Here is a 27,118-nt window from a genome sequence, read left to right on the forward strand (position 1 = left end):
CTATCTGCTACAGTGCTACGTGAAGTCATTGCATGAAGGACTGGCAACGAGATAAGACTAAAAGGAGATATTGATAAGAAGCCGCGAATGTGGCTGAGAGATTGAGAGATTCACCTTACACAGATACCACTATAATACTAGACTATACAATATACTAGACCTTTTATTTGATGTGGTTTAGTGAGCCATCAATAATTACTTTAAGAGTCAGTTAAATTACATTAACAAACTGCTGAACAACTTGAGAAACAAGTGGAGCTAAAAAGGGAACACAGCCTTCAGGAAATTTGTTTTAAGAATTGACATTAATTGGCAATTTCAAGTGACAATTGTAACAATTTTTAAGGGCTAGGGGAAAAGTTCTGCAAGTTTTGAAGGAATAAAAAATCTGGTAAAATGTCTTTAAATATATTTCAACATTCAAGAGACAAAAAGTGAACTCCGAATGTATACCCCAACATTGGCAAAATGTATATAAAACTAAAACAAAATGTATATAAAACTAAAAGGTGACCAAATTTGTATTCTGAAATTCAGGTAACATAGGCTATGTTATTGTTACCTGAATTTCAGGTAGCGGGGGAAGCCACGAGGGACCGTTTGAGTTCAAATCAAATACCGAAGCAGTAATCAGTATAGTATACAACATCTAGCTTGATTGATTCAAAGGGAGAATTAAATTCCTCTAGTATACAACATTCAGAATTTAACAGCAAATATGTGTCTAGGTAATATGTGTCTGGTAATATGTGTCTAGGTAATATGTGTCTAGGTAATATGTGTCTAGGTAGTATGTGTCTAGGTAATATGTGTCTGGGTAATCCGAATAATTTTCCAATCTATTCTTAATTCCAATTTGTTGACGTGTATCACTATCAGGATATACATTTTTGAAAACGAAAAGAGCGCGAGCGAAAATTCGCAAACTGAAAAAGTCAAACATATCAAAAATGTTTGTTAATTGTTATCCCACAAAAAAAAACAACACTAAGTCTAATTTAATTATAGAGGCTGTTATGGAATTGGAAAGATATAGTTTAAGCATGTTAGCATGCTATCATCATAACAAATTTTACTGTCACTTTTCATTGTTCATGTGTTATTCAGTAGCTCAAAAGCAATTATTGACAATTTTTTGATAATTTGTGGTAATTTTCTTTCTTCGTGGGTTATTTTAAACGTTAAAAATGATGGTTAAAACGCAAAAATATTGAGTATATCGCCATGAGTCATCCGAAAAATATAATTTGAAATCACACGGTAAAAAAATATAACATCTAAAAAGACAAACGTGTTGCGATACGTAGAACCACAATTTAATTTTCTTTAAGACAGAATTAACAATTCACGACCTGTGGCTGCAATGTTAATAGTAACGTGAGTGACCCTATTTTAACATTTCCTTCTCTGAGGCTGACGGATCAGTAATTAGTAGCGACCATGACCAGTTAAATTAGCGACGCTTCATTAACAATAACCGTTATCAGGTATAACTACAACAAAATGAACGTGAGATTTTATATTTAGACCTGTCCATATATAATTCTGTGGTGGTGTAATTGTTATGCAGGAAACAATGTTCGTAAATTAACCAAGGTAAACGGTTCGATTAAGAGATTTTCATAATGATAATTATACCGCCACAAATATAAGGAAATTGTCCGAAAATAATGCGAAATTTCGAATATATCCACAGCTCTTCTCAGGAAAAATATACTGCCACTGGGCAATGCTTCGTCAAGTAGAGGAATCATTTTATGTTTTTGGTCCTTGGAATTTCTTGTAAACATTCTATTATCCAATTCCAGTTTAAGGGCACAGGCTTTAACTTTCTGTTAACTATATTATGTCAAATAATATTCACTTCATTGTATTTTTGTACGTGGTGAGAAAGTATCTAGTGACACAAAATTATACGATTAACTCTGGTTGAGATCAAAATGAATATTCAAACAAATTTCAATAGTCTCAAACAATAATTTCAAAACCGTAATTGCTTCATGATCAATCCGTGATCGCTTCGATTAAATTCTTACAATTTAATATCTAATGTCAAGAGCCAAACTAAACACTTCTATGTCCGATTAATTGAATGTCAGAAAATATTTAAACAAAAAGGTGCACTCAAAAGAGACAAAAATTTAATATCAGAAATATATTTGGAAAATAAAATGCATAGAAATCTCATTATTATTAATGAGGTTTCGGATAGAAACATGATCTATCATCTAGGCTAAATGTGTCAGTACACAGTAATTATTCTGTCAAAAAAGTGAATCAGAATTAACAAGTTACAATCGTCCCAGTGTCGTCAAAACTAAAAATGTCATCAAAACCAAGATGACATTCTCGATAAAAAGTAAAAAATTCACATGATAAAATAAACAAAATAAACATAAAACATAAAGCTTGATGAATCTCAGTCTTTTATTCCCAAGCTCTGTAATTCTGTCGCACACTCTACACGATGTTTTCCCTGGATCTCAAAAAGCTATGGTTAAGTATTTTGATTTCACAAATTTGGGTGTATAGCTGAACAAAGCAAGCTAGATGAGAAACTAACATAATAATCTAATCATCAAATCATAAACTTCATTTCAAGCCCTCATAATTAGGCTCACCGACCCTCTTAGTTTCTGCTGCAGTCAATTCTGTGGTAGTGTTACTGATAGCATAAGGCGAGGATTTCATAATTATAGGATTGGTTCTTCGGGCAGCCGAGTAAGGCGTTAAAAGTTCCTCGATAATGTCTCCGTTACTGTTGGGTCGCATATTTTCAAGATCTTCATATATTCTCTCGTCCATGTTTTCTCTTGTATCATTGTTTTGATGTTGAGGAGTAGGCAAGTTTACGAGATCAGGGTTGGGAATATGGAGATCCTCGAGAAGATTGTCCAGCATGGCATACGGATTTTCAGGTACTGGTGGTGCAAATTCCACAGCTGTGCTGTATTCGACTGTTTCCTTTTCAATTGATTCTTGTTTCTTTGTCCTGAAGATTGAATATGTTAATCAGAGAGTGAAAGTTGTTGAGACCAATATTTTAGACGCATGTGTTAGCCATGAAAGGTAGCTGGTCGTTTCAATAATCACGAATGTTTGACGTAATATATTAATAGTCCTTGCAAGTTGAAGCCAACTAGTATTGAAATATAGGTCAGCTGACCAGAACTCATAAGTTTTTGGCATTCGATGTACAAAAAGTCAGATACTGTTAACTGTATCTGACTGAGGATGCCTCAGATCACGCCGGCCACTTCAATTCAACAAGACGCTTCAATTTTATCTGGAGATCTGGGTATATGCAAATAAATGCGCGCGACTTTGCGCGCGCTTGTTTACAAATAAACTTAAGCGCGCAGCTAAAGTTCAAAGAAACAAGCCGTTGCGCGTAACATAAACGTAAATTCCGACAAAGCTTATCTTACTGTTTCCTAACCATGCTAACTACCGTTAACAGGTGGTCCACTTGCCAGCATAATGTCGATAACGTTTCAAAGTTTTTATGCAACATAAATATTAACATTTAAATTTAAAAGTAAGAAAGTTACCTAAAATCAGGATTAATGGAGGCGTATATAACAGAAACGGAATCCTCGTTATCTTTAGCTCTCCTTTCGCTGCCTGATCTACCCTTGTCGATAGGCTTACCCGGGGATTCGTAAACCTGTGTGACGAGAAGTTAATTAGGGCTGAGCTGTAAAAAGTCTCATCAGAGACAAGAATATTGATTAAGACGTCCTATTTTTATTATGTGCCGTTTAAGGCGGAGGAAAGAATGCAAGAACTCGTGTTATTAATTACAGTCCCCCTAATTAAGATTATTAACGGTATTCAGCTGTAATTTACGTTGAATTTTTATAGCAGAATATTTACAATGCTATAAAGCAAGTATGCGAGAAATGCACAGGTGTTGAATGACTTGAAATATAAAACACAGGGTCTCGGACATGTAAAGATAACAACTGTGTGCCCTACGTGTTAAGTATGTAGATATTATAATGCAAATGTGAACGCTTATGTAGATTTCTTACCTCTGAGAAGGGTCGCCCGACGGGTCCAACTGTTTGTGATCTTTCAAGCACTGGTCTTTTAGATTTGGGTTTGTTCGTCTGAAATATGGGAAATGTTTAATAACGTTACTTTTAAATAGGATGGTCAGTAAGCCGAACTTAAATGAAGTATGTCATATATGAATAGAAATAGATTTACATGTATATAAGTTCAATGCTCCCAATTTTTCAACCCCTTGAATAACTAAATAATTAGCTATATTACAGAATTATCTCAGAAAAGTTCTAACCTCAGCCATACACTCATAACTAGGTCTCCTCTCCTCACAGGGCATTCCCTCATAACTGGGCCTGCGGAGGTTGGGCAGCGCATCATACGAATCACGTCGCACCATCTCCGGCAGTGCTTCATAGGACGGTCTCCGGACACCAGACGTGGAGGGAAAACAAATAGTAGTCTCCTTCTCAACAGTAGCGTAGTCTGGTGTGTCCGAACAACCTACGGGAGACATGTCAATGAGAGGGCTGTAAAGTTGAAATTGAGTAGAATAACTGGATCGTACAGTAATGAGAGTTAGGGAGACATGTCAATGAGAGGGCTGTAAAGTTGAAATTGAGTAGAATAACTGGATCGTACAGTAATGAGAGTTAGGGAACATATTTAAGTTATAATATACTGTACATAATGTTGACAATGACGCTGCTCAATAGTCTGTTGAGTAGATTTAGTAGTCAGAGAACAAAGGAATGTTCAATGTAGAACGGCAGACTGTCAGTCCATCTTAATTGTTTAATTACCCCCTGTCCAATAAATTAACAGAGTTATCAATCTGAAAAATCTCCCAAACTGACCTCGGGGCTGTGAACTACACTCCATGTCAATCTGTGTCATTCCCATTTGCAGGTTCTCAATAGTATCGTAATCAACCATCCGTGCGACAGATGTTGGTGGCGTGAGCGCAGTATACAACATTTTCTGATCATCCAGCATGTCGTAGTCGTGGTCGTTGTCGTCTATTTCCTGGGCTGGAGGAAGCTTGGGCAGCTCTCTGTCAGCCATACTTTTAGCTCCATCAGAACTTTGTGAGGCCCCTCCTGGAAGATGGGGGTGGTTAAAAATAGTTTTCCGTAGGATGTTACAGTAATTCAAGTGTAATATTCGCATAGAGGATTATGTGTTTCTACTGTGAGTTTCAACAGATGTCAGTTTCACCAGATAACCAAAATAACCTGTTAAAAACTGTTACTGCGTTATTTTTCTCCAAAATTCTAGCAACATATGGGTATAAAAGATGGGTGTCATACAGCTGACAGTGTATGGAAATATGGAGGAGAACTTTACAGAACTTTCCAGAATTTAACACCGAAAAAAAAACCAATGGGTTTTAAAAAGACTGGGCGCCAGAAAGTAGGGATAAAGACTGGATTACAGCAGCCTGTTTACATGTGTATTTTGAAATTTGATTAGTCTCACTGTCTTTTACATATGGGAGGGGTGGGTTATGTTTCTTTATTTAAAATACTGGGGTTCTTAACATGAGTATTAAAACTTGCGGGATATTACTAGTAGTAGCTACCTTACAACAAACATTCGGGCACGGAATGGACTCTTAACTCGACATCTGGATTTTGGAAATACGATAAGATGTTGGAGTGAAGATAATTTATCACTCGATAAAATCATGGAATGTTCCCACGCTAGGAATAACTCTTGCAAACCCATAACCCACCGTTAGGATAAATTGAAATAAACTCAATGCGACCTCTATAAACATTTAATCCATCGTTAGAAAAGCGGTGACTTATGTCTGAATAATCAAGGTAACTTTATGTGCATATTAAATTTATGCGGGAAATGGCCCTTTATTGTGATATTTGCTTGGAAGCAATGAGCGACCATTTGCAGATTAAATATCCGTCGGCCGCATCATTAACTTGGAGCCTCCTTGCTGTTTATTAATGGGTTGGATTGGTACGGTATTACAGGATATAGATTATAAAAGGGCGTGGTAGCTGCAACCACCCATCGAGGTTCAATAAAGCGACCATTATTTTGGAGTAACTAGAAATAAATTCGAGAACACAATATGTAGCCATTACTTGTATCGAATTAATAATCTTATCACGTTTGTTCTTCAGGACGTGTGCCAAGTCACAAGGTCCTGATATTTTAATATGTAGATGTAATGAAACGCGTACTTTACCGAAGGAAGTTGCACGCCTTTAATCTTAGTTACAGAAAACCCAAAATACGAAAATTTCGTTTTCTTAAGACCCAGGTGGCGCTATTATTGGAAATTTGTTTCTCTCAGTTAAACTAGATTTACACGTTCACTCATATCACCTCATTTTGCTAGAGTCTCATCAAAGATAGACTGATAAGCCTCATGTCCAAATCGAATGGTACACCAAAATAGAAATTCGCGACAAAACGACATCACCACTGTAAAATGTAAAGAGTAGGTACAAGATAAGGGGACATTTAAAAGATAAGAAAGATAAAATTGCAAACCTGGACTGTCTAGATCCTGTATATTTCCGTTAGCTTCAGCCATGTTGGTTATTGTAATCCTAACACTACCCCGCGAACTGACACTTCCTTCTCGTGAAATACTGGGGTCTCCGTTCATCTGAAAAAATATAAGATGTTACAAATAATAAGGAAATGCTTGGAATGTTTAAACCAGGAAAAGAGCCGTTCAGGTACGTAATCAGGACCGTGTAGTGAGGGACAGCGACAACATTACGTGTTACCCATGGAATAAATATTGCTATTATAAAATAAGACGTACATCATTCCAGAACGTAGTGTACTCGTACTGTGATGGAATTTTCTAGTTCAATATCTTAGGTTCCGAAATACCAATATCGTCGGTCACTAATGTTTCGACATTTTCTCATGTTGTAAAGCATCCTGTCGTCTAACTCTAAGAGGAATCTCGCGTGATTGCGTGTATTTAACTAATATTCACGCCATATTTGCTCCGAATTCCCGCCAAATTTGCTCAGAATTCCGGCCATCTTTGCCCACTTCATTATTGTTTCGAATTTTTCATAACAGAAAAATTCCTCAGCAGGAATGAAGTGGCAGCAAAGATGGCGGGAATTCGAGCCTAACATGGCGGGAATTCGGCAACACGTTATTGTGAGATTTTTCTATGATGACAGAATACCTTCCAACATGAAAATATCTCATAACATGAGAATATTAGAAACACATCATGAGAATATTAGAAACATAATATGATTACGACTTAGTTTCCCACACATGTTCTTATAATAATATGTAACTTATTGTAGCTCTCATGGCAGCTAAGTAGGTTTTGTGGTCACTTGTTGTGCAGCCACGTGTCAGAACACGAGCCAGGGGACACCAACATACCAACATACTTTCTTAAAATACCACGGTTTCTAACATGAGACTGTCTTAATTTTACGAAATGTAGAGTATGCAGTTGTAGACAGGGTAATAGAGTCTAACACCACATGTACCAGGTATAGTCTGTCTTAGTCAGTCAAATAATTCTTAACAGTTAACACCATTCAACTACTGTAAGCTGGTAGAGGTATTTACTACCATACACTACTTTACATAATTCACTACTTTATATTCACTACTTTTTAGTTTTATATGATTTATCTAGAGAGTTTTAGAGTAAAACTCACCACTCAACCAAATCTAAAATGTACTGATGTATACACCGGGCCGGGTGGCTAAATGTCATTTATCATTTAACATTAGCTATGTAAGTACTAGTGATGTACAAGGTATATCATTAGTCGGTAGATACACTATAATAGGGCCCATATACCGGGTCCCTGGTTAATCACCAAGTCAGACAGCTGAGAGAATATCATATTGTACAGGGCTGTGATTAGGTTAATATCGTTTAAATCATGGTAAATTACATCATTCAAATGTCAAGAATTTGTCGCGGTATTTTTAAAACAGTTTATCAGTGTAACACCTGTTATTTCACTTTAAGACTTTACAAATGATAAAAACTATGACGTTACTGACAGACGGACAGTCTATACTTAATCTGCTCACTTACTCAGAATACATTTATTTTGCTACTATGTTGAAAATTTCATGAATTCTAAGGAATACAAGAGAAATGTGAACAAATAAATGTCCCACAACCCTATTATTTACTCTATATATTTACTCTCTATATCACAGCGAAGGAGCGAAAGCAAAACTGTGCACTGTGAGCTTGCCCTTTTTAGCCTCTAATACAATTGACACTGCAATCTACATAGTACACACACACACACACACACACACACACACACACACACACACACACACACACACACACACACACACACACACACACACACACACACACACACACACACACACACACACACACACACACACACACACACACACACACACACACACACACACACACACACACACACACACACACACACACACACACACACACACACACACACACACACACACACACACACACACACACACACACACACACACACACACACACACACACACACACACACACACACACACACACACACACACACACACACACACACACACACACACACACACACACACACACACACACACACACACACACACACACACAAAAGCGAGCAAAATATAACCAGTTGTAAAGTACTATAATAATGTATTGTTAAAGATATAGTTAGGGATCATAGTTGAGGACTCTAATGTATTGTTTGGTATTATAGTTAAGGACCACAATGTACTATGTATCGTACCCCGATGCAGAGGAAGCGAGCAAGGCGTTTTCTGTGTAACATTCTCTTGAATTTCAGGGCTAAGTTATCTTTGTACTCGCAGTGTTGTGAAGGATGACAGGCACTACACATCATTGCTGGATTGGGAGGGGTTAGTTGCCAGTGCTTTCCTTCGTTAACTTATAGATTGGAAATATAAAATTATCAAGTCACGGCAGCCCATGCATCAATTAGAAGTAGAATCGAGCTGCTGAAAAATTAATAAAAAAGTGGCATGTACAAACTGATATTCGAAGGAAACGAGAATTTCACGAGAATTGATCAAAGAAAAAATAGTGAGGAAAAGGGCAATACAAAGCAAATATCTCACAACTTTACTAACAGTAACGCAGGCACCAACTTGGCAATCAATAGGGCATAACCCGGAACTGTTAACACAAGATAATGAAATAGTTGGAATACTTTACCACTATTAGTGGTAAATTACCGCCAATAAAATCTAAAAATATACACCAGAACTTATCAAGAATTGCAAAGTGAGGAGGAAATATGTGGGTATCGAGAGGGAGAATAGTCCGAATAACTTGCTACTGCAGAGAACATTGTGAGAAGGAGGTGATAGTGAAATAAAATGTGCTCGATGTACTCGAAACGATCAGATTGATCATTATCAAGCATTCAACAGCCACATCATTAAACGGAATTTGCAAATGCTCAACAGTTTGACAAAGCACCATGACACACACCGCATGGGGCAACACTTTGACTAGTATTAATCGACCAAATCTGAGTGAGTCTTACCGATAAATTCCAATCCATTGTCTTTCCGACTCATTATTATTTATAGCGGTTAAAGTTTCCACGGCGGAAAAATTAAGCTTATTTAAGCTTAACCCTTAGTTACGTAAATTAATATCCTCACTATAATACACTATGTAATTATATCGGCTCCACTAACTAAGTCTACAACAACATTATCCCGCTCTCTTCTCTCCCTTATACTCCATCTACACTACTACTTATCATACCTAATTACACCCAATTACCGTGTAATTACCTCATTATCAGGAGAATTAAGAGATCGGTGTAGTGCAAAGGCTCTCTCTCTCTCCCTCTGATGTACAGGAGAGTTAGAGAGCCTTTACACTTGAACGAGCACACTTGAGGCTATAGTTACAGAATAAAACGTGTGTACAAACTGAGAAAACTGCAAAAACAACAATTCTCCGCTCTCTAGATCATTTTCGCTCAACTAAAGCAATCCAGTATTTTGATCACAACAAAGAAGTGATAAGAGATATTTATCGCACCTGCAGTGTTTTACCCGAATATCAAACAAAACTATTTGTACTTTTTATAACGGCCAGCAGCAAATAACCAGGTGCGAAAGCAACAGTAAAAACAAGTAAATGCAGATCAATTAATGGGATATTTTTATATCTGTACAAATAAAAAGCTTTTAGAGGGTCCACTGGAGCTAAAAGTCTTTTAAAATCAGTGAAGGGCGGTGGTGCAACACCCCATAATATATAACATAGGGACCGGAACCAGAAATAGGGATATTGGGACCCAACCTAGAAACAGGAATTTCGGTTGTAAACGTGGGTGTCGCAGACAGAGGAATATTTGATTAATTTATTAAAAACGTAATTTAATTATAAATTATCGGAAACAGGGCAAGGCTTTCACGGCCCAAATCCAATTTAAGAAGTGCCCTAAAAGAACGTGTTATCAGCGAATATTGGAACGTCAACAAGACAATAATACGTAACATTCTTTATCATCAGCAGCCAACAAGTCACCATAATATATAACATATTTAGGATCATCAGTCCGCATAAACATAATGTTATTAACTTAATAAAACACATGATGTGACAGAGCGATAAAATAACAACTTAATGTAAAACGTAACAAATAATATCTCATTAATATGATAAAATGATAATTGTAATATAATGCACAGTGTTTCAGGAGGTCAGCTTATGTTCAGAAAATGACCGCATGTTCGGTTTGCTCAGAGGTCCATAACAGAGTCCAAATGCTTAAAGTTTTAGTTTTTAACTACATCAACACTGCAAATATACTAGGTGTACCAAGGAAAAAAGCGAGCACAGATTATAGTTCGGCCTATAAAACAAGTTTAAACTGGCAATGCACAGAAGCATTTTATTTGTTTATATATATAACCCTGGCGGACAGATCATGTCAGGGCATGTCACGTGGTATAACAGTCATATCACGTGCTAACAAGCGCGTCTCCCATTATTAGGTAACTAGGGAGAGGACTTGTTATTATTATTATTAAGTACTTCCTTGGAAAACATGAACTCCAATCATCAAAGACACACTACTGTAACCATGATAACGTCACGCCGGATTTTAAGTAGATTCTGTGGTTAAGCGTATTTAACAAGAGCTATTAAAGTATTGCTAAAGGAGTACTGTAAAGATTATAAGCGTACAGGAAGTTTATAGTCTCACGTTTCATCAAAGCAGAGGAAGGAAACTTGAACAAAGGGAACCGATCTAGGGCAACATGGAGCCGGACAATCGTGACAAGCCACAAATCTGGGAGCGGGAAAAGCTGGACTGATCTGTCATAACAAGAACAAATTACTGACAGAAAGAGGTACAAATATGACAGCTACCGGCCAACTTCCGGCCATGAACTACAACTACACTGTTCGTAATCAAGCACAAAATCCATATAAACAAGAAGACCAATTTGTTAAAATACCCATATTAGTAACTGGAGCTGTGGACCCTTAAAAAGAGCCCGAAATTAGGGACGCTCTAAACTATCTCACTCCACGCCCCTCGTCTCACCGAACTGAGACGCTGTTAAACTTACAAGCCGAACAAAACGCCCGGTGCAGCACTACAAGTGTCTCACTGTAACCAGAACAGTCTGACGCCCAATGAGGCTCCGACCAGAGGTCACGCTGAATGGGGAGTCCCAGGGCACATTCCACGACAGTCCGTTAAAATTGGGATTTCCTGGCTAAGGATGGACTAAAGGTGGGCTGTAAAACCTATTGGGTTGGGTTTTACGGGGGCGATTTGTAGTGGGAAAAAGTGATCAGGTGGCATTAAATATTACTCATAATTATCAAAATATTATAACATAATGAAATGATACTTAGTTCACTGAGCTGTGCACGCTCTTGAAGGCAGTAAAAATATAATTGAGACTTGAGTAAACTGCAACAAAGACTTAACAAATCAAAGGCTGGAAAATTGACACAAGCAGCTAAAGATTTTTTAAGAACGGAAGCAGCAGGCTCTACTTCAACTGATTTTGATAACATTCTCAGTAACAAAACGGCTGAACGACTCCAAGAACTCCAGTAGTGGAGTACGGATCTGCTGGCCGATAATCGATAACAAAAACAGCAACTTCAGCAAAATGATAATAGAAACTAAGTGACTAGTACGCACGACTAACGACCTCTGAAGATCAAATCTTTCGATCAATATTTTAGATTTATGTATTTAACTGATGGGTACCTTACACAAACAATCGCCAGATGCAAATCACATATCTGAGATAACCTGCACAGGATTTTTGATCTAATTTGTGATCGAAAACCGGGCAAGTTCAGCTGGCAAAAAGCCTCTGGTCAAACGAAAATCTACTCGTTTACACCCTATAAATATGCTGGGTGCTAGTAACAAGCCGGATGGTAATAGGCTGGGAGTGAGTTCGCGATACTGGCCGCCTGGGGAAAAAGAGTTGCGGAGATCAGAGCTTGTTACGAGATCTGCACTATCTTTTAATAGAATGAAAATGCTGAGCAAGTAAGTTGACAGATCATAACACTGTAAATGAGCCAAAATTAAGTGTCTCAAGGCAGACGTTCAGACTGTAAGAAAACAAAAAGGAGTTTAAGCTCAACTATTATAGCACTGAGACAGAAATTTCATGAACACTATAATGTCTGCAGGGTAAACGAATCAATGTTTTTAAATTCGTTATACCGAGAGTCGAGCGATAAGTTGTAGAGAAGTTATGACGTCAAAAGCAGAGTGGAAACGTAACTAGGTAGCAGGTACGGTCTCTAATGTTTAGAGAACAAGGGTTGAAATGTAAGCTAGGGTGAAACTGGAGAACACGATAGCCTAACATTCTTGCGGGCAAAGTAATCTAATTTGTTATCAAAAATTCATTATCACGAGTATTCATGATACAGACACGAGAACGGGGGAGAGAGAGAGAGAGAGAGAAGAGAGAGAGAGAGTGAGAGAGAGAGCCGCTACAGCGATGAAAGATGATCACTAATTATTGGACGGCACAGTAACTGTGTGAATGAACTTAATAAAAAAACAATAGAGGAATGAACGGGCCACTACAGTGGAAATGTGGTAAGTTTTACAAAATATGGAGCCCCTTGCACGACTTTACAACAACATCAACGATAGATATCGTGGAAAATAATATGCAGAATGTTTCCTCGAGATTCAATGTACCGACCGCAAAAAATTAAAGCTCGACATAAACAAATCAGTATAACAATGCCAATTCAAGTTTAGTTAGAAACATTGAGGCCCTACAACGAAGAAAGCGGGGTTTCTGCGACAAATTGGTAATTTTTACCGGTACAAGTCAAGTCCATAAAAATATTGTGACAAAGTTTGTTAAACAGAAACAATCGGTCCAAATCATGTTGAATAAGTTATGAGGAATCGCAAGCATTTTAAAAAGGACATTCGAGAAAATCAATATGCGGTTATTGGTTAAACATGACACGAATTTGAAAACGATTTTCCCGATGAATATTCAATTGGGTAATAAGCAACTTTGGTAAAGAGATAACGATAAACCAATCACCGATGAGGTTTGACCAATCATCAGAAGTGGTTGCAACACTTTTCATCTAATTAGTTGCTTATCAAATGCTAAATATATACTATATAGTTTATTTAGTAAGTGGGTTAAGCTGGACTAGCTGAGAATATTTAGTTGAGACAATTGTTACACCAGAGTGTCCATAAAAGAAAATACAAGCACATAAAACTACGGTATTCATTGAAGACAGATCGCGAACCCTCGCCATCTGATAACATACTACATCAACACTACAAGTCTACTGTATTTACGGAGATGTATTGCCCTGATCATTGCTATGTGGACATTGAAACAGTTAGTTACAATCTTTTAGGAACCTCTCACCAACAGCTAATAACACTTCTGGGACGAAGAGGAGAAATAAAGAGAGAGCTCATTCGAGCGGATCGTACAAAGCGGATCGTACAAAAGGTAACGCCACAAAACAGATAATGATGAAACTTCTCGCTAGAAACCAAAGTGACATCCAAGTACCAAGAGGCGTTAGGACCAATGATTGGGTGGTGACACCACAAAGGGCCCAGACCTATCATGACCTCCCAATGATATTGGTACACAAAGCTGACAATAGCCCCTCTTATCGCTACATCGTCACCCGGGCCTGGGAGAATCTAGGTACTAGTAAGTATTATTAGACCCCAGTTATAGAACTGAGAACACTGACTCATAAACCATTACGATGGTTACAAATATAGAAATTCCGATAACTCGGTAACGTCCAACACAATACCAAAATAAATATGGAAGAAGACCCGTTACGAACCGTTACGAACTCCTTTATTGTAATTAAAGAACCCAAATATTTGTTAGGTGTTGGAATTTGGGCTTGCTAGGATGAGCTTGGAAACAGGTGAAACGACCGCCAATAAATTAACACAATCCGATTTAGGCGTGGTAGAAATTAACAAAATGGTCGGATATTTAGAACACCTACTCCAACAATATCCTACTGAATACCGATCGTTCCATGCATCACTCTAAATAACACGACCCAATAAAAGAATTCAGGAAAACTCGGCAGAGCAAACGCCCATCTAATGGCAATATTTCAAACCACTTAGCTGAAACTCAGAGAGGGAAGGAACATAACTATTTAGTTGTTGACGCGGAACAAGGGGAACAACTACTAAGACAGAGAGAGAGAGAGAGAGAGAGAGTTCGCCGAGATATAACGAATTAGCAGAGAAGTGTGGCCCCATGATGGAGCCATCAGTTGCCGTGAAACTGTAAACTCTACATAACATCTACATCTGCTGAAATGGAGCCCCCTTTGTTCCCTCTCTATACGTCACGTAACGTGAGATTGATGAGGAATAATGAGTCTGGAGGGACCTGTGGTACAGTGAGGAGTGAGAGAGATGCATAATATGTTGGGGATTATGCAGTGTGGGGTGGGTATGGTGAGGGGTTGTTGGAATCCAGCCAGAGGATCGGCGGGAACTGGGAGTAAAGGGGCCTAGCTCTCTATTTAGCAGGAACCGAACTGTTGTAGTTCATGTTCATCTTTTTAACATGATGTTTTAACTTTCTTTAACTTGTCCTATCATTAACATGTCGGTTGAAAATAAAAATAAAATATTTGAAGTCACTTACGTAGATAGAAAATATATATAAGGGGACGTGAAAATAATTTCCCAGTTTTAAAAGAGCAATGACCAACAATAAACAAAACAAAACTGACTAAATCATCATAGTTCAACCTCAAGTCGAAAAACAAAAACATTTGATCTTCATCATGTTCAAATATTAACCCAGACGTCGTATCATGATACACGAGCACCTAAAACAGACAACAGACCAGTCTTAACATGTCTGAACAAGTCATCAGATACTCCGGTGCATGTTGATTCCAGGGCGTGGTAATGAAATACAGTTAGTGGGTCACCCAGCTCTGCGATCGTTTAGCTGGAATTAGGTGCGGAATTTTTATCATTTTATGTATTTTGAACTGTAGCAGATCGGAATGTTACAAGTATGAAGATGAGTTTTAAAATATGCTGATTTGCAAATATTTGCACAGATTATTTATCTGGAGTATGAAGAGTTGCACAAAGATCCAAATTCCAGTAAAGCAGAAAAAAATACGATTCGAACTCGAGGCAAGGCAGCAAAATCACGAGCGTAATAACCTCAACCCAGCGACTCCCATTAAATACAAATCGCGTCAACCACTTAAAAAAATTGAACCCGACAAAATTTCCGTAGCGATACCCGGCATTACGTGATTTTACTTTGAACTGCAAAATAACGTCATGAGATCAGCTGGCCAACAAAGTCACGATCGAAATTGAAAGAAATTTGTCATCCCAAAACATCCTTCAAGATTCAAGACCGTAATAAACAAGAGAATATCACGAGATAAATATCTAATCTAATCTATCATACCGAAGATATCAATGTCAGGAGATGCCCCAAGTAACCTACCTTTGTGATAATAACATCACCTCAAATCTATCCCCGGAAATAACATATTTTCTGACAAATTTTCCCGTTCTAAATTTTCACACCAGTATCACAGATAGAGAGGCCGGAGATCACAAGTGTGAAATCAGAGTAGCCGTGTCTGGACGCCCACCAGAGGGGTAGCTGTCTGCAACAGTTCCCAGAGGAGAGCTGTCTGTGCAACAGTTCCGTGTTGTAGTCTCCAGACACTCCGTCAGACCCGGTCAAATCCTGCTCTAGTACTCTAACAGACTATCTCTCTCTCAGTCAATCTAGATGAGTTGGCAGACTGCCAATACTTATCTACTCTAGCTAACTCTAAACTCCTCCAAACCGGTTCCAAATATTACAGTCATGATATATCACCTCCCTCACTCCATGCTCATAACAAATAGAATTATACTAGTGTATCTGTCTATCTATCAGTGTAAGGTACAAACAACTAACACTATCCCTCTGGAGATATGCATGTTATGACAGGGGTCTGCACTGCGCGTGTAGTCTGTCCCCCAGATCTCTGTACCAACTACTCCATATCACCAACTAGTTCTCTCCTCCTCTCTCCTCCTCTCTCACGTTTACAAACACAAAATAAGGTAATTAGTAGCCCCAGGCTGGAGATCGTGTCACCACTACTTCTGCAAGCTCTCTCTCTCTCTCTCTCTCTATCTCTCTCTCTCTCTCTCTCTCTCTCTCTCTCTCTCTCTCTCTCTCTCTCTATCTCTCTCTCTCTCTCTCTCTCTCTCTCTCTCTCTCTCTCTCTCTCTCTATCTCTCTCGTGTGTCGGGACTGACTGATACTCACTACTCAGGAGGAGAGTTGATAATTTAATTATACCGGGGTTATGTAATTGTAGGGGGGTTGTAATGAGGTATAATCATGGTTATAATGAGGTGGTAATTATGGTTTAATCTACTGATAACTACTGATAACTACTGATAACTACTGATAACTATGAGATAACGAGGATCCTGATTCCTGGTATGTACATGTGAACGCACTGATACCTTGTTATAATACCCGAAATAGAACCTAATTAAGGGTTGATCAAGTGACAGTTTGATCTATTCTCGTTCTAGTACCAACTATTTAGATGTTGTGGATCGATCACAAGCAAACCTACTTATCAGAGTAAATAAATAAGAATAGAATAATGAGTTGTTATCCTGCTTCTAAAAAATACTGTTTAAAATGACATAGCAGATTAAAATAATATAACCGAGCACGCAGTACAGAAGTCTGAATATTATGAGTCATAGTCAGCCTAGCATAAACCGCGGAGAAAATAGGAAAACATAATTAATGATTGTGTAATACATAATATACCGAGTTAAAGGTTTAAAACGGGTCTGCAAGAGATTGCACGAATAATAAATGAACCAAAACAGTGTTGAGGTTGATGTTGTGGTGGGAGCCGCCTTCATGGCGGTGAGATTATGACAGTTTAATACTGGAAAACGTCATAACTTTCCAATACTCCTACAAATTTACAATGGCCTGCAAAATTTAACAAACACACACTAGACGACTTAGCTACACTGCCACGTAAAATTGATTACCATATCAAAGTATAAATACTATGTAACAAAAGATTACAAACAGCTGTTGCTAGACAAAAGATTATGAAATGAAATAATGTGCTTATATCCCACCCATATGGATAGCAGCACTCAGCAGGCACAGGGGCTAGCTACTAACCATGTCAGAGCGGCTAAATTAAAAACTGTATAATATATAACAAATGCATAATCTTGATATTTAATGTCGAAGCGTGTAATAAATGTTAGAATTTATTTATTTATTTATTATATAAAAGATTACAAAACAGCTGTTGCACAATATGACACAATAGGATTGCACCATCATTCCAAATCCGCGATACTTCAAACAAAGACCCGCAACAATAAAAATATAATTTAATGAAAATTATCTGTGGTTGACTGGTCGCACTGATTGCATGTAGAGTGCAGACTGCACCGCAAACACACATCTTCACAGAGTGTTTACTTTTAGTTACAAACCACCACCCACCCCGCCTGCCTATCTTTGTACACCTGCAATAACACATAACACGTGCTATGCGCTCTACAGAGATTAATTAATAAACGTGGTGTTGGACAAACAAAGTATGCAAACAAACATTTCACGGAGAACTGGAGAATTTAGAAATGTACGTGGGAAAATCGTGTCTAAAAGCTGGTCTTCTAACGACAAATACCGCGGCAGTATAATAAATATTCATAATGCGGTATAATCACATCGATTGCATATCTTGTCTACCTGGCACCATTACCACTGCACATAACGTCCTGCATCAAGCACTGCTATATCTGGAGGTTTGCTTATTGAGAGAGGTGCTATAAATAGCCTAAATAACGGTACGAGGAGTAGTTGGGTGAGGATCACATAGTGGCTTGTGCCTGGTCCCCCAGGGGGGAAGAACGGGACACCAGACTATATTTAGTGTAGTCCAGACTAATGGTATAATAACAATAACAAAGGATTTTGTGACAAGTTTTAATTATGGAATGACGAACTTATTTCATTGCGTATTTTTTGGGTAATGACGAGAAGTATGTTAATTAAATTTAACTACCAAGATGATTTTTATAGCAGATGATTTGAACTCTTACATCATTAATTGAGTCCTTAAAAAATGTTGACGGAATGTCTGAAAACATCATATTACGTTTTGCCGTTCAATCTAAATAAACTTAGTATTGAGTTTCTAACGGAAGCAAAGAGAAAACTCAATAAATATGGAAAAGTCTGCAATATTATTTTGGCAAGATCAGTTTAGTTAATATGCAGTAGTAGTGTCTGTTGTGCAGAATTTGGCGACAGTTCAATGTACTAAACAAGTTAACATAGTCAACTTGAGGGCCCTGCGGTTAGCCACGCTTATTCGCTTAACCGCCGTCAAAATACATTAGAACATTCATGATGGGATCTTAAGAAAACTTAGATCTCATTTATTCAAAATACAAATTTACTATATGAATAAAAATCGGCCCTTATCACAAATTACAAATAACCAACAACGCTCGGAGGACAACATCAAAATTAATCGCTAAGTTATAAAAACAGCTGTAACCAGGATATCACTAAGATTTCAGCACTAGTAAAATTTACTGGAAGTTATTAGAAGTTACTGGATTTGCTGGCAGACATACTGACAGACATGTTGGCAGGCATCCTGGCGCTCCCTTCAGACAAACAGCACGTTTATCTTTTGCACAGGGTTAAACGATTTTTATTTAGGCTTCTCGCTCTGATCTCATATCAAGGCTTACAGTTTTAAAACCGTCTACTTTTAGTAAGGTTCCTACACTATCTGGCTTAGTCGCTACAACAAGACCTGGAGTGACAACTGGCAGCTGGCTGAAAGACCCTGCCCAGTTTAACCCTGATGAACAGCTGAACGTTGGGCCCTTAAAACGTCGTTGAAAGCTACATCTGGGGTCGTAAGTCCCAGACATCAGAAGAAGTCAGAGAGTGTAGAAGATTCTGCGTCTGAAAAGACTTGAGAATTGAGGTAAATATAGTTGGTTTGGTCTCTCTTCTTGGCTCTTCTTAACATTGGGATTGGAATATGCGACCCCCTAGTATGTAAAGATGATGCCATAGAAGGAGGGGTAATATCTCAGTCTAAACAGGAATACGAAGTCCTGTAAAAACAGACTGCCTCTTTAGTTTGGGTAGAACTCATAGCAATATCACAGATCTTGTAGATCTTATTGAATGGAGTATCGCTAGAATCAAAAATAATTGTTCATGGAGCACATACATTTGGGTCCCTAGATTCCTATGGCCATCTGCCAGAAAATCAAAATATCAAACCCTCAAAAAACTGGACTCCCCACTGTTACACTTCCAATTATTGAAAACAGATGTCACAAAGTTCAAAACTGGCACATCGTTTACATAGCAGAGAAAATACCGGGCAATTATCAGGACTAAAGCCTCGCCTACTATTCCTCCAAACTTCACCTCATGAACTACAACGTGTGTCGGCGTGTCAGGTACGACAGCCCTGCAGCAATCTAGTAACCTAGCTTCTTCAGCTCGGACCTTACTTTGATGTACAGTCGTGCAAGTTTTAGTTGTATTATAGAGGCGTTATTATTGCACTCCTTAGCATGCTCCTTTACCTTAATTAAACTTTAATTTGCGCTATGTTATCACTCAATTAAATGCAGTGGAAGAATCTGTTTTGCGTGCGGCTAAGGGAACGGAATTCTTAAAACACACGTATAACGCACACAAAAAATCACGACAAATTTGTAGTACGAGAACAAATAAAAAAGAGCAAATTGTTGAAGATCCGAGATGGTATTTGTGGGGTGTGTTTACGTCCCATAACTTGTTTTGACAAATCATGTAGATCTCTTTCAAAGTGAAAGATGTCAAGAAAATAAGATTTGTAAGACAATTTGCCTTACTGTCTTTTTTGTAACAATTAGTGTACGGCAAGGTGTCATATCATTAAGTTAGAGGTCTACAACGACTATCCCTAAACGGGCTAAATCACGTTAGGATGATCCGGCAAAGATTAAACAGACGGTTAAAGTAAGGAAGAGAAAAACTGTCGAAAAACTGAATCATTAAAAACCTCCCACGATTGAGAAGATTGATAAATCCAGAGGAGTGCCCGCCTAAATTTGAACAATACGATTCTTTGGCAATCCCCCACATTTGCAAAACCAAGGCCAAGGGGGGCAAAGGCACTCAATTATTTTTGTCGGCTTATCAGTCAACTTGACCGACATAATCTAGCACCCCCTTCTTAAAAAACGAAGCTGGGGCTCGGTTGAAAGTGTGAAAATTGGAAATCAAGCCAACAATGCGACGATCAGAGATAAGACATTATTAAGCCTCGAGCAATTCCGATTACAACTGGAAACTTTTGTCACGGGGCGACATAGTGTGATTATGGGAGATCAGTATAAAATATTCCGTTACATACGCATAATGACACGGTAAGATTGAAGTCTAGTAACGAGCTCTAATTTTTCACAAAAAGTCTGCCCGATACTGTGGCTTGTCCTTGCACCCGATTTAGACCCGCGTCTGTCTATTGTCTTACACTAAGCTACATACTACAGCGACTCTCACAACAGAAAGACACTACGACTTAACATTCTTAGCACAGGCTTCAACACAGTTGGAACCGCTTTTTTTCAATCGGCAAATGAGCTGGTAAATCTGATTAATGATCTGGGAAAACCTGGTTTTGCGACAGACAGACTTATTATTAATTTAAACCAATGATCCCTCAACAAATTGATAAGCTCAAAACATGATTTAAGCTACGGGGCTGCACCTAAATATATGCTGACAAATTGTTCAATTTGTTCGATTTCTAACTATTTAGATATCCTAACAAAATCTCCAACAAAAACTCGCATAAGCGTGGCAATGCAGAACCATTGGAGGTGATAATAGTGGACCATTAACGGTGGAGAAGCCTGGTCGTGTATTGCGTGGACCCGTTGAAGTTCCAACCTATACTTGGCTCGTGTTGGCTGTTAACACTTTGCTGAGAGTTGGAACACCACAATCAAACTTGTTCTTACTAACTTGCAATAATTGTTGATATTTTTGAGAGAGTTTAGGCTGCCGAGTTGTTGATGTTTTTTGACCATTTGTTGCTTTAGCATACGAGGGTGATTAAGAAGTAAATACTTGTTTCAGACGTTGCAAAATTATAAGGAACACGACACACGTGGTCAACTAACAAAACAAAATCATCTCAAAAAAGGGCATTTACATGTACAAATCTAGCGCAAACACACAATAGAACAACCTGTACTCGTCTAGAAGAGGAAGTGTACATTATATTGTACCTAACAACTCACATAACTCCTCTGCCCGGAACTATGCTTGGCATGTAGCCAAAATAGCTAAAGATGTAATCTCCTTTTTATTTGGTGCCACACATCTAACGATATCTTGATCCCTTAAAAATGAAATGTCTAGACGGGTTGAGTTTGATGATAATTAGCGGAGGGAGCGATGATTTCTTGAGAAGAGTAATGTCTGGAGATGCTGTGAACCTTTGGCGGGAAATGATCGGTATATAATATAAGGTTAGTAATTTATATTACCAAGTCCTTTATAGAAGACTTGGTCGGATATTTTGGTGAAATAGTAGGTTGTATACGTGGTAAATGTTCAATTAAAATTCCAGCTCTGAATTTTAACTGAATTACAAAGGCAAATTCTGAGATTAATTTTTGACAAAATCATTGTACTGTAACTGACGTTGCTTTAGAGGATTAAAGTAAAGTCAAAGATGAAAGAACTACTAAACATTATAAACTATCAACTGATATACAGGGACCAAAGAGGTGGATTGGAGGAGTAGTAGCGGGGGGGGGGGGGGGGGGGGGGGAGAGTAGTAGGGGAACAATGAAGAGAAGGAGAAAATGAGCTGGAAGGGATCAGTAGGTAGGAATAGGGGGCACTTATGTGGGAGTGTACTAGTGAGGGAGGGGTGAGGAGGGAGGAAACTGGATAGATTTGTTGCCTCTCCCTCTATGTCTAACTATGTCTAGAACTAGGATGGAGATGGGAAGGTTACAGGTATGTGTCAGGTAGAAGAATGGGAAGGTTACAACTTACAGGTATGTGTCAGGTAGAAGAATGGGAAGGTTACAGGTACTCAGGTATGTGTCAGGTAAGAGAATAGGAGAGCTTTGTAAATTATATCCCATTAATAGTGAGCTACTTATCGCCAGTTGACTCAACAGGATTTGTAGGCAAATGATTGGAGGGTGGATAAAACACATCAATCTTTTTAATATTTCACCTGTACCTGTTACTGCTGCAGAAGTTGCCATGATTTGTACGGAGACCAAAAAATTAAGAAAGATGGTAAAAGTTGTCACACGGGATGATGTTAAATCGTAAATAATCATTTGTTCTGCCAATTATTCTTGACAAAGGATTAGCATAATTTCGATAATGTAAGTTAATTTAATTTAACATCAGTTTTACTCTCAGCACATCACTGGCACCCCACATAACTCACACATACATTTACTCTTTATCGCAATATTTTCTCTTGTCACTAATAAATAAGTTTCAAATTTCCTTAGCATGTAAAAAATTCTACGTTATCTTTATCGTTCATCATGTACGGTTAAACTCGACAAGTATTAATTCCTGAAAAGACTGGACGATATTCCACATATCATCTGCAACATTATCCCGATTCATATTATCATTTGATAGACTAGTACAGGACCATTAATATCAGACAGGTTACAAATTATGATAATACTCAGACATCATTGAATGACACATTAGCACCATTAGAGCGTGTCACAGTGTGTAATAATATAGCCGTGACCACGTCACGTGACAAATTAGACGTCTGTCAGCCACAGACTCGTTCACCTGTTTCACTACTCACCATTATATTAGTGACATAACCTGTGTAACAACTCATAATTTCACCCATTACACTCCTTTCTGGACTCACAGGTCAACCCTAACCTATTGTAAATCAGTGTACAATCTTGCTGTGATTCTTATCACGAATATTCTAATTTCACTTTGAAGCTGTGCTGCTCACTTGAGCTGGTACTTTTATTGTACCAGCTCAATGTATACTTGTAACAAATACAGAGTGTAGGACGAGATAAGCCAATGATCTTGCTAGTAAACAATTCTCCAGGGGTTTGCGTTCATTTGGCTTCCTTCTGGGATAGCAACTGATCTATGCTGTATAATATATAATAAGCAGTATACATATAGTATATACTATCAATTACTGATGTACACAACATGGGCAAAAATATTTACTTCATAGATCACTGCACACACTAAACTATAATGTGTTTCATTATGGTAAACCATATTCGTTAATCGTAAAGCTAAAGACAAATACATGATTGTAAGAATGATATATTAACATGGCCATTGTTTCAGTGTATAGCTTCCCTAAGGAAATTTGATTTTAGTAGGCGAATGTATCACAGTACATTAGAAATGGTACTAATAGCTTTAACTTAACATTCAACTAAACCAGTGTATTCTGTACTAATATTATAAATGATTAGAAACAAGTTTACTTTTTTACTTACGTTTACAGCGACATTGTCCAGTGCATGGTTTTCGTTTTCCTGAGGAAAACATGGGGTAATGTTTGCACAAAATTGGCAAACAAGAACGTAAAATAAAATATGTATAAATGAAATTCAATTCATGAGGTTGGTCCTAGAAGATGACTGTATATTGTATAATGGGCAATTTTATGCTTGTATAACATTTCTTACGATCAGATTATAAATTAATATAAACGTATCGAATTTTAGTTACAGAATTAGAAGAGAAAAACAAATAGATATAGCAAGTGAAAAAGAGGAACTACTCACAGCTACCCCAGGTAAATATAGTAAGTGAAAAAGAGGAACTACTCACAGCTACCCCAGGTAAATATAGTAATTGAAAAAGAGGGACTACTCACAGCTACCCCAGGTAAATATAGTAATTGAAAAAGAGGAACTACTCACAGCTACAGCTACCCCATTCTCTAGACCTGGTCCATTACCGGAAGGCTTCTCCCTTTCCCTGAAATCGTGAACAATGTTAAACCTACAATAGTTCAAGTTGGAATCTGGTTATCGGTTAAATCTGTTAAAATTTTAAAAATATGTAATTGAACAATTCTAATGATTGTTATTTTCGTTTATGTTTTAAATCAAAGTTTGAGTTTTGAATCAAACTCAAAGCCAATTCAGATGACAACGGAATGTTTGTTTAGTTTGTCTAATTAGTAAGGCTCCAAACATGTATAACGATTGAGTTAGCCATTATTATATTGAGGTTATTATTATGGTTATTATTAGCTTCCATTTCAAGTACAGTAGATCCTGAATGTGTGTTTCGATTAATGCCATTTACAGAACAAGCTGTTGTCAGTTTCTCCTCAATTTTCAGAAAAGGAGTTAAGATTTTGCAATTGTGAAAGAAAGGTCTGGTGACTAATAGTAACTTAATGCCATAAACAATCAGTACATATACAATATAATAACTGCCTGGGGGTTAGCCATAAAATATGCATCAATTTCATTAAGTATTTAATCATAAATACCAAACAATATAATTATACATCATATCAATTACCTGCAACCAACACAGACCAAGACCAAGCTGATTAAAACTGTCACCCCAAACACTGCCACAACCCACATTGTTGTCCTGGCTACTTTTCATCCTTCATGCTAAAAGTGTGGCTATATCATGTTGTTTTGAGCTAAATTGCTACCGAATATGTTTATCAAACTAGTTTTTGGCTTAGTTTTTGATGGAAAACCTATTACAAGAATCATCATTTCTTTGCCTCACTTGAAAAGTTCAAAGTGACATAGAAGAGGTCGTCATAATTTAGTGAGCTTTGAAACATCAAAAGCAACGGTTATAAAACAATTATTTATTTTTACAGCACAAACTAACAATATTATTGTATACCAAGCATACAGCAGTTGCTGCTAATCAAAATTGTATTATGGTAAAGGAATAAATCAGCGAAGGTTTGAGATAGGTTCAATTGACGAAGGCCACGGCTTATTGTTTGATTTGAGAGCAACCTGTGCTGGAAACCAACTCAACCCTCCAATTTGTCAATATATACTTACTTGTACTTATTATCTTACTTATAATTCAGAGAATTATTTTTGTTGTCTGTACGACCGCCCACATGCAAATTAGATGAGAAATAGGAATTTGCATAGTAACCATGGTGACGAGGATTGTTACACGCACGTGCACGTGCAATAATTGTTTTAACGTCATTTTGATCTGCTTTGATGTAAAATCCGGATTGGAGTATTATTTATGAGTCGCATTGTTGTAATGTAGCAACAACCGGGATAAAGATAATTTTACCCAGAATACATGATCTGCTTTGGTGATATTACGTTGTGTTTAGTGCGAGAAACTTTTTAATCGGCTGTATCTTCGGTTGTGTAGGATATTTTTTGATGCGATTTAAACTTACTAACAAAAAATACTATTAGCTTCCTCCCAATGACCACGGGTTTTCTAGTATTATATATGTAATTTGGAAAGATGTGACAAGAAAATTCTTAGTTCATGCAGTGGCGCCCCTGCGACCCCGCTCTGGGGGGGGGGGGGGGGGTCAATCTTAGGGGGGCGCCAAATCGTCGTTTGAATGTGGGACAATTTCGAAAAACTTAACTACAGTACTAGCAAAACTGCGCGTTTTGCTCTGGAAACACACTTTTTTAGAGATTTTGCCGGTGTACCCTCTTAAATCATTTAATTAGTTCAATTTTAGCAGGGGGTGCCAACGGGCAATGTTACGCCACTGAGTTCATGTGCACTGATGCACCAATGTCGTGCTAAAAACTTCACGGCAAAACTTTATCAGGAGCCTGTTCATGTTTTCCGTTCATGAAGTTGTTAAGCTCATTTTTATCTAAAAATAAATATTACATTGGCTTCAAAACCTCAATCCGAATCGTCTTTCAAGATTTCGAGGTTCTAACTCATTCATGATTCAGGAGTTGTGTAACGATTATGAGATTTACTCTGAAAACAGCAATAGGGTTCAGTCAACTCGCGAGATTGAATGATTACATTATGATTATGTATCCGATCCTTAGCTGCATATCACATCTTTTTTGGGACCAAGAACAAGCCCAAAAATAATCGATATAACAAAAAAGAGTAAAAGTGATTCGGCTACATTTATAAAACATGTGAACAAATTCAAAAATAGGCCCAGTATATCCAAATACTTTTTTTTAAAAATAAAATTATTCAAACAATATACACATAATATAACAATTACCCTATATAAAATTCAATATAAATTCAATAGAAAACCCTTGATACACCCTTTAAGTAGTATTATAAGTAAGCCAGTTTAAAGAACTGGCTCCAAATTTATATCTAATTCTGCTATTTTTACTGCACTACTACTTTTCAAATACCCGGTAAAGAAAACACACTACACTGCATAAAAGGTTTTATTGGAATTGTCAATTTTAAAGTAATGAGTAACATCAAACATGTAACATTTTGTCATACGTTGTATGACCCACCGCTC

At 37.6% G+C, this 27,118-nt stretch overlaps 2 protein-coding genes across 3 annotated transcripts in view; one reads left to right on the plus strand and one right to left on the minus strand.

The window, feature by feature from the left end:
- Positions 1–27,118, plus strand: part of LOC134823462 (ras-related protein Rab-10-like) — an 85,152-nt gene that overhangs the window by 32,622 nt on the left and 25,412 nt on the right. The window lies entirely within an intron of this gene.
- LOC134823455 (uncharacterized) lies at positions 1,925–25,282 on the minus strand. Of its 2 annotated transcripts, XM_063834918.1 has the most exons (9): positions 25,171–25,282; positions 24,558–24,615; positions 24,129–24,167; positions 6,526–6,643; positions 4,866–5,108; positions 4,304–4,512; positions 4,035–4,112; positions 3,552–3,667; positions 1,925–2,992 (listed from the first exon to the last, which is right to left on the minus strand). In XM_063834918.1, exons 1-9 carry the CDS (start codon positions 25,236–25,238, stop codon positions 2,593–2,595), a joined length of 1,329 nt encoding a protein of 442 aa, XP_063690988.1. In that variant the 5' UTR covers positions 25,239–25,282; the 3' UTR covers positions 1,925–2,592. The 2 variants fall into 2 exon arrangements, with proteins under 2 accessions (XP_063690988.1, XP_063690989.1); XM_063834919.1 differs by lacking the exons at positions 24,129–24,167; positions 24,558–24,615; positions 25,171–25,282 and adding an exon at positions 8,769–8,880.

Source organism: Bolinopsis microptera, chromosome 11 (genome assembly GCF_026151205.1).
Source record: "Bolinopsis microptera isolate Bmic1 chromosome 11, MBARI_Bmic_1.0, whole genome shotgun sequence".
Lineage (NCBI taxonomy): Eukaryota > Metazoa > Ctenophora > Tentaculata > Lobata > Bolinopsidae > Bolinopsis > Bolinopsis microptera.